This window comes from Plutella xylostella, chromosome Z, assembly GCF_932276165.1.
Source record: "Plutella xylostella chromosome Z, ilPluXylo3.1, whole genome shotgun sequence".
Classification (NCBI taxonomy): Eukaryota; Metazoa; Arthropoda; class Insecta; order Lepidoptera; family Plutellidae; genus Plutella; species Plutella xylostella.
The window spans coordinates 7,301,185-7,310,268 of record NC_064012.1 but is presented as its reverse complement, the minus strand read 5'-3'; the positions used below and the strand labels follow the sequence as shown (position 1 = coordinate 7,310,268).

At 34.8% G+C, this 9,084-nt stretch overlaps 1 protein-coding gene across 1 annotated transcript; it reads right to left on the bottom strand.

Moving 5' to 3' along the window:
• Window positions 1-517: 517 nt before the first annotated feature.
• On the bottom strand, window positions 518-8,521 carry LOC105396623 (probable cytochrome P450 305a1). The gene is made up of 8 exons (XM_048632774.1): window positions 8,185-8,521; window positions 4,392-4,646; window positions 3,856-4,074; window positions 3,274-3,455; window positions 2,702-2,798; window positions 1,397-1,574; window positions 932-1,191; window positions 518-830 (listed from the first exon to the last, which is right to left on the bottom strand). Exons 1-8 carry the CDS (start codon window positions 8,270-8,272, stop codon window positions 643-645), a joined length of 1,467 nt encoding a protein of 488 aa, XP_048488731.1. The 5' UTR covers window positions 8,273-8,521; the 3' UTR covers window positions 518-642.
• Window positions 8,522-9,084: the final 563 nt, after the last annotated feature.

The window sequence follows — 9,084 nt, the reverse complement described above, 5'->3', positions numbered from 1 at the left end:
ACAATGTATACCATCGCTCTTACGGTGAAGGAAAACATCGTGAGGAAACCTGCATATCTAGATTTAGCACATCAATCTAGATATGTGAACCCACCAACCCGCATTGGACCAGCGTGGTGGGAAATGGTCCAAGCTTAGGAAGGCAGTTTAGACCTTGGGGATATGCACAAAGGTTCCATTCGAGAGAGCCAGGTGCAGGTACTTACACCCCCACAGAGAATAGAATAGAATAGAATAGCTAAATCGGTTCAGCCGTTCTTGAGTTTTAAGCAGAATATACTAACACCGCTCTAATTTTATATAAAAGATAAACATTTTGTAATAAATTTTTTTTCAGTGATAAGTAATCTTTTTTTCAGGAATTCAGGTAAACAAGTCTACTTTGCAGGGAAATAAAATAATAATGTCGATTTTGAAGGCACAAAATATAATATAAGCGATGTCAAGTTTCCAGTGAAAAATAAAAGTTACAAAAACACAAAATATCTAGTACCAACTTTAAGTTTTAAAAAAATGATTTAACAGCAAAAACATTTTAATTTATGTTTCCACAATCGATATCAATAACAAATTATTTTTCAATTGTGGTTTTATTTAAACCATAAATAACAATTCAAATTGTTTATGTTGTACATGACAACTTTACAACGTTTGCTTCCTTGGAATAAAATTGGCGCTAAAAGCATTTGGTGCAGATATGAGACCGAATACTGGTTCAGCGGAAGGCAGCGTTCCGTTGCTCAAACAAATTTTGTATTTCTGAACTATTCCGACGAAAATTATAAAAATAAATGATTTCGCTAACGCATCTCCTGGGCACCGTCGTCGACCTGGAAAAGTGTAAGCAAATAGTCAGTTAGAACTTATATATTCATAGGCAATATAATAATAAGTAATATCAAACTACATTAAAATCTGGTTGTTTATTTACCTAGTCCGAACGGGTACAGGTGCTCTATATTTTTGAGTGTTCCCCTTTCATCTATAAAACGTTCTGGGTTGAAGTCATTAGGCTTATCCCAAATCCTAGGGTCGAAGTGCAAATCTCTGAGAGCTATTAAAACTGTACATTCCTTTGGTACAGAATAACCATCAATATTTGTATTGGCTAGCACCCGACGAGGTCCAGCAAGCGGCACTATTGTATAGTAGCGTTGTATTTCCAATAAAAACGCAGAAGTGAAAACCAATCTGCAAGCAAATTAATTAACTGTGAGCGATATTGAACTTGAACCCGCTACTGAAAGTGAATTGTAATGAAACGTAGTTCAGATTAATTGGAAAATATTAATTTACTGGAGCTTCTATTACGGCAAATATTTATCTTTTGCTTCCAGTTACCGATATTATGAACGAGGTTGAAGAGGTTGAAATGAAATTTAATATTGCAATTTACCGTTCACTGTCGGCCCAACATGGAGTTTCATTGCCAATGGCATTATCGATTTCATTGAATATTCGCTCTTGCAGTTTCTGGTTGCGCAGTAATGTTAACAGAGAAAATTCCAATACATTGCTGGTTGTTTGTGAGCCTGCTATGAGTAAATCTAAACAAACCGTCTTAAGCTGCATTTCTGTAAATGGAAATAAAAACTTTAGAATGTTAAAATTTGTTAGGTACTTACCTATACTTTATCAGTTTTGTTAAATAAATTGCTGTAAGATTATCATTTTTCGAAGATGCATAAAATATAAGGGTCTTATTAAGAAATATCTTATTTCGACATCACTATGCTCTTTGATGGAGGTCAAGAAGGTAAAAAATGACAATCTTGATTTTCATATAATTTGCCTTACACGGCTTCTGTTTCGGCATCTTTCATTCCTGTTTTCAGGGAACTCATATCTACTGTCAGAGTATGAATGATGAAAATTCACGTAAATAATATTATGGTAGAAAAGCACATTATTGTGGTAAAATATCTAGAATATAGTAATGACCTCAGCATGAGGACCTCCTGAATAACTATTTGTAGAGTTGTGCATGTGCACATACTAATTTATTGGAAATTATTAATTAGTGCACATCAGGTCAGGACTCGAACCCACTACCGTCCACTCGAATTACGAGCGCCCTCTTGGTTAAAGTCATGACTAGATCTATGAGAATTTCACCTTTGCTTTTAGTACCAGTCACGAGTCAAGGTTAGTGAGTGAAATTCCAGGACAAAGTGAGAGTGGGGCTTTGGATAAGCTTTGCCTTTATGTAGAGTGAAACTTCGGTCGAACTGTTCCTATGTTGTACGTTAGAAAAATCGATAAGGCTCAGGGTTCTATGCAAAATGTTACTATCGTAGCCCGGTTTTGGCTGAAGCCTGTTATATTGAACATTCATGCATACTTAATAAATATACACGTTGGAATTCTGTCTGTGATTGACCCGACGGCATTTTAATGTCGCCGTCGTAGGTACTATTTATCTTATCTTCTATATGGTATCTAATCGAATTACCTGTTTAAAAAATCTTACGTAGCAAAAAAAATAGGGGCTCATAGAGTCTAATTCAACCTATATATACCTTAGAAAAATAATCAAACGTTGGATTATCACAAAAAGTATAACATTATAAAGAATCTATGTTGTCGGTTCCAAAATCGAATCCTGGCTGAAATACGATTACATACAGAAAATAATTTGCTGCACTTCATAAGCTAAAATGTCTTCAGTTTACAGTAGTAAGTAATCAATTTTTTTGCTTACCAGTAAACGAATCCTTCTTCTCTTGCATTTCATTCAAAAACGAATAAATGAAGTCGTCCCCTTCCACTTTTTTACTCTTGTGCTTTTCAATCGCTTCCTGTCAATAATAAAATAATGGATGGAATTTATAAATTGGTCCATGTACCAACCGACAGTGGGTTATGATTAGGTGGATCAGTTGAAACAGTGAGCATGCTGCATGAGTAGTAAAATTGGAGGCTATCACTGTATATACCAGTAACACAAATAAGTTAATCTTTATCATTTCCAAGTCCAAGTCAAAGACTGGCACAAAATCTTCATTTATGAGTAAAGTAGGTGGCCGGTAGTGGCTGGATGGGGAAGGCCGAAGACAGAGTGTTGCGGCGCTCTTTGGTAGACGCAAATGTCCAGGAGTGAACCATATTTTAGAATAAGATAAAATATTGCCTTTCCATTTGTTCTCCTTTTAGACCAGGCCTTATCGATATAGTATAAACTCATTATAATATTTTGAGTATTGTTCGATACCTGGCAATTAATATTAACCTATGAAGAATCAATCCAAATGAAAAAATATATTTTATAGGTACCTCAATGATGCTAGAAAGCTGTTCGTTTATACTCTTAATAAGGTCGTATCCACTAAGTTCTGGAGCTAAAAACCGTATCCACGGTGCTTGGTTCAACCAGCCCCCAGCCATGGAAAACGCTTTTGACCGCTCGCTGAGCAATTTCAAGAGAAGTTTTAATCGGTCTTCTTCGATTTTTTCACCTGAAATTAGAGAATTTTTATGGATTTACATATCAAAGCTCCGTTTGATGCTAGTCTGTAGATGTCAAACTACGAAACGTAAACATCATTCCGTAGGTGCACGCTGCGCACGCCTAAACACAAACCTGGTGTGCCCTTGACCTATTCCGATCTATTTCTATGCTTTATTCATTCAGGTATTCACTTTGCAGGTTCCGGTGAAAGCGAAATACCGGCTGTATTTTGACTTTGACCTGACAGGCAAAATTACGAGTATGAATGTGAAATATTATTTTTCAATCATTGCAACTATCAGGTTTGGACGTATATGTTTGTAACTTTCAGATTTTACCAAATTTAGACAAGATGCCTCATGACACACTACCACTGCGGACCGTGTGCATTATTTTAAATAATTTACCTGCAGCATATTTCCATAATGTGTTCATAACAGCAGATGCCAACATATTTCTAGGATTCATTGGTTGATTGCCATTTTCTTCTATACTGCCAACTATATTCTGCAATTCATTTTGGATTTCTTTCTCCATTACAGTTTTACCAAAACCCACATTTTTTAATCTTTTCACTGTAAACTGCCTGTGCTCCCTCCATAATGGCCCATCAGTGAAGGTTATACCTAGAATAATACAACCAATCGAATCATTACAAGGGTGATAAACCAGATAAATATACTATACATCACTGGATTCACTGGTGAGTGCTAGGTACACTAATCATTTGTCTAATTTGGACACATGTCTGGCTGGCTGGCGGAAATGGAATGGAGGGCTACATCGGGCATGGGTATTTTTTTTTCCTAAGTAATTAGTCCAATCGAATACTCAGTACTCGAATCAAAACATTCTAAAAAGTCAGTGCAAAAAACAGCCACCAGACACGTAGATAAGGATTACAAAAAACAACATTCATTGTATTAAAAAAAAATCTAGTTACCCATACGGTTTCCAAGGCACCTTAGCCTAATAAAGAAGCTGTCGGGCCTTCCCTCGAACTCCTTTTCAGTGAACACCTGTCGTATGTTTTTGTCACCGGAAACGACCACAACTAATTCACTTCCTAGTTTCAAGCCCAACACATCCGTGGAGTACTGTTTAGCTAGTTCCGAAAATCCCTTCCATTGCGAACCATATTTTCTAGTCACATTTTGAACGACACTGCTGCATCCAAAAAATGGTATCCATTCTGGACCTAAAAAGAAGAAATTGAAAATATTGAATAATGGTAATTCACGGGTATAATTAAAAATTGTGATAACGATATGATATATTGATAAGTGGCCTTTGCCCAGCAGTGGGGTGAGTTTGGGACACTACACAAGTACACAGGCTACATAAAAAAAGTATTGCAGTAAATGTAATTAATTACTGAATAAATTGTTATTTATGAAATTATGAATCACGTTCTTTGGCAGAATATATATACCAAGTACATTCGCGAGCAATGAAAAAGTTCCACCCTCAAAGTGCACGCACCAGACTAGGTAGCCCCAATTTTATACTTTACTTAAAATTTGTACACAATCTTACGTTTTGGGTTGGTAATATTCTGCTGCGCTAAGGGTCTAGACAGATGGACTGCATTTCAACTGCAATCCAAGTGTCAGGTGCAGTTTGAATGCAGATGACACAACTGCAATAGAACTGCAAACCAAACGCAAAGCGAATCCGATTGCAGTTCAATTGCACTCAGCGTGCAGTCGTGTGAACTCGGACTTCGCGTTTGATTTGCAGTTCTATTGCAGTCGTGTCAACTGCATTCAAACTGCACCTGAACTGCAATTTGCAGTTTTTATTTTTTTATTTTTATTTTATTATTGTTAAGGAAACATACAGAGCAGATGGATGCATTAAAGTTAAATACATAAGTAGTACTTTTTCCAATAAAGTTTCCATTAATATTTAAAGACATTTTAGTTTTAAAAATCCACAATACACACTAAAAACTTAACACACACAAAAACATGGTTACACAGAGCAATTATACTACAAAATTAACAGAAAAATTACAAAGGTCACAGAGACTATCCAAAATTTAAGATACTACAAGGCTAAATATAATAATCCTTATAAACCTATTCACAAAAGGTATTCATTAGGTATTTTTTAAACATAAACATTTTAGTATTGAATGGATCAAGTTTGGAGAAGTTTTTATTAAAAGACGTACATGCACGTGATATAAAAGCATTATCAGCATACTTGCAGTTGAAATACGGTCCGTCTGTCAAGACCCTAAAAATATTACACAGAGTGACATCATGTATTTTATCTCACAGGTAGCCACTAACCAGACATTGTGAAACAAGGCCTAAATGTACTTAAATATTGCAGACAGTGTCATTGGTACTTTTTTCGTTGCTTGTAAGTGTAGTATTTTTATCAAAAATTTAAAGGTTAAGAAAAAAATATTTTTATTCCGAAAATCTACGAAAACCAGTTTAATGCCATGGAATCTAGTAGTGTCATTGGTGTATAGTACTACTAGTATAATAAACCAATGACACATTCATGCACATAATCTTAATTGGTACTAATTGTAAGCAATTAAACATTGTTCGCTGAGCGGCCGATACGATCGAAATCTGACAGATTGTATCGTGTCGTGTCAATGACTGACTTCCATTTCCGTTAATGCGGAGTAATCAGGACGAATTAGTTACTAAAACCATAAACTAATCAAAAATTTGAATAGACATGTAGAAAACCAAAAATAGCTCCGGTCTGGCATACTTAGCCATCATTTAATGTCTTTAAGGTATCTAAGACAGTTTTCACTGATCGTTTCACCCTCAATCAGTCAATAGTCAATAGCGTTATATGTATCTCGTACTCGTAACTCACACTATACCTACAGAGTGGCATATCATCACACATACTAAGTATGATGAGTTGATGACGGACAGCGTAATAGGTTCCGTGTTTTTTTTTTTTTTAATCTTAAAAAGTAAGCCTCCATTGTTTACCCAACTTACGAGAACTGATGCTTATGAAATGGATGTTGAAACACACATTGTGTTATAAATGCAAGTGTGGATATTTTTATTGGATAGACATGACTTTTTGCGGATAAAAGCATTTTATTTCATGTCCGTAAGGCGTTTGAATATCGAGATATGATTTTTATGAAGAAGAAGAAAAAACTAAGTTTCTAAAACCTTACAACCTTACAATAGCCGCCATTTCTAGAATATTGAGATTTGACCCCACTTATGTGGGTTTTTTCTCGATGAAATTACTCGTAGAATCTACCCTTAAAGTTTGTCGGGTTCGAAAAACAACACATTGTATAATAAGTTTATTCAACAAATTACACTCCCAGACACGATACAGACAGTTCGTCATTTATTTATTTATTTATTATCCAAAAAAAAAACAACATGCATGTTTACAGTTTATAAAAATTGCCAAACTGCTATTGCAGTTTATCGGCAGGCTCTTGGTTGGTATTACTTACATATTTATAACAACATATACACAGCGTCGTCGCACACTAAACACAGTAACAACATCAGGAATACAGATATTAAGATAAGGATACATGGATCAAGGTAGGTACCTAACTAAACTATGCTTTACAATGCACTTATTAGATGACGCTTAAGTTTGTTTTTAAATAGATTTTTAGTTAAATTTTGGTTACATAGTTCTTCCAGGAAGATTTTGAATATTGTAGGTATCACACAAACACCCATTCGAGATCCGTAGTAATTAGTATGCTTAGTTTTTAGGTATTTAGTTTTATGTTTTGTTGTAGTACGGGTTGGATAGCTATGGCTCCATATTTTTAAGTAACATTGTTTACCAAAACTTTCTAATGCTATCTCATATTTTACCTTCATATCTATAGGCATTATTCCGCAAATTTTAAATAGAAATTCCTAAATTAAAAAAGCTATATTTAAATAATATAATTATAGCTTATTATTTGTATAGATACTACTATACTGTATCTGATACCGCTAATACCCCTTAATAAATACGCTTATGTGATATTATCGAAAGCTCTGCTAATTAGATAAATTGGTAGGCATTTATGATAACATTCATGATGAATCGGAATTTAGCTTCCGATTTAAAATTATATGCAAATATTTATTATAATTATTGAAGTTTCGGTTTACATTGAGGATTTAACATTATTTTATGTGTCTGTAAAAATAAGTACCTAAACGATTTCTAGTGTCTAGTGTCTACCCCTATCCTTTCATTTGATTTGGATAAGCAAGATATAAAGGAACTTATATAATAAATACAATAAATATAAATAACAATCAATTTAATAGAAATATTCTGTGAAAATGAGTTTATTTCTGAAACTGAGGACAAACTTCGTTAAGAATGTTGGTAAATATAAATGTATGTTTTAATAAATGTATGTTTTAGCAAGCTATAATGAAAGTAATTTCCTCAGCATTATATTATATTAAGGTTTTAAGTGAAATTTTCCATTAACTTAAAACATTTGTATAAATTGCCCACTTGTCTGTGCTGAAGAGTCTTTCCAGACTACTTCAAGGTAAAAAGAGCTTATGATTCAAAGAAAAAATCTAAGAAATATATTTCATAGACCACTTATGTTGCTCTTAATTGTAAGAGCATTTAATATGATACAAATAAACAGATATTTCATGTACCCATTAAAATGAGATTCCTGTGAAAATACAAAGAAGTTCGCAAAGCTTTTAAGTGGAAGTACGTGACCTTCGCAAAATATCGTGATTTCTTACCTGGTGGAAAGTTTTTCGGTTTTCTGACACTGTTGAATATGTAAGCAGCTAATGCCAGCACCACCAATGCAAATACCACTGCTATCATTGCTGACACTCTCCCTCACGTTAGCAGTTCTGTGGCGATCTCACTATGATTGAGGCTTATATGACTCCGCTTTATCAATTTATAAGCACATTTTTTTATCATCAACGATCACGATGACTCTGGTCTGTTGCGTAATGCAATGTTAGTGAGCAAAATACTCAATTGAGATACATCATTGTACATTAAATTATTCCACTAACATATATCCTGAGTCAACTGCCGCGTGTTTGTCTGTCTGTCGAGTGGACGACTGAGGCGATCGTGTGATCGGTGAGGTATTTTTTTTGGATACCATTTTGTCTCACTCACTCAGTGAGCGAGTTCCAAGAGAGAACAGTTTAGATTAGAACGAAAGTAGTTTCTATTGCATTGAATTAGGAGTAGTAAGTATATGAATGAACGTCAATCCTTATATAATAATATGTACCTATAGATAACAAGAGATTATATGTTTCGATACTCAGGGCAGCAGCCAAAGTTTTATTGTTTTGTGAAATGATTGTCTTTTTCTGACCGTATCACTACCCTTAAGAAATGAGGATTTGCACACAATGTATACAGATATAGGTAATTGACGTGGTAGTGGTTACTGTGGTTAGTGACCCTGATTGCTATGCCGAAGGTCCTGGGTTTCAATTGCCGGACGGGGCAGATATTTGTTTAAAGACAGATATTATTTGTACGCGGTTCTTGGGTGTTCATCATCATAATCATCATCTATCGCCCACTGTTGTGTATAGGCCTCCTTTTTTTACGGCAATTCTCCCAGTCCTGTGCTGCTCCGATCCACTGCTAACCCTGCAGATGCCGTC

What these genes read in the sequence shown, in the direction of transcription:
- LOC105396623 (XM_048632774.1), bottom strand. Translation starts at nt 8,272, where the DNA reads ATGATAGCAGTGGTATTTGCATTGGTGGTGCTGGCATTAGCTGCTTAC. An exon ending in ATTATGGAAATATGCTGCAG is followed by an intron (nt 3,456 to 3,855) that starts GTAAATTATTTA and finishes CTCTAATTTCAG; the next exon opens with GTGAAAAAATCGAAGAAGAC. An exon ending in GAAGAAGGATTCGTTTACTG is followed by an intron (nt 1,575 to 2,701) that starts GTAAGCAAAAAA and finishes TTCCATTTACAG; the next exon opens with AAATGCAGCTTAAGACGGTT.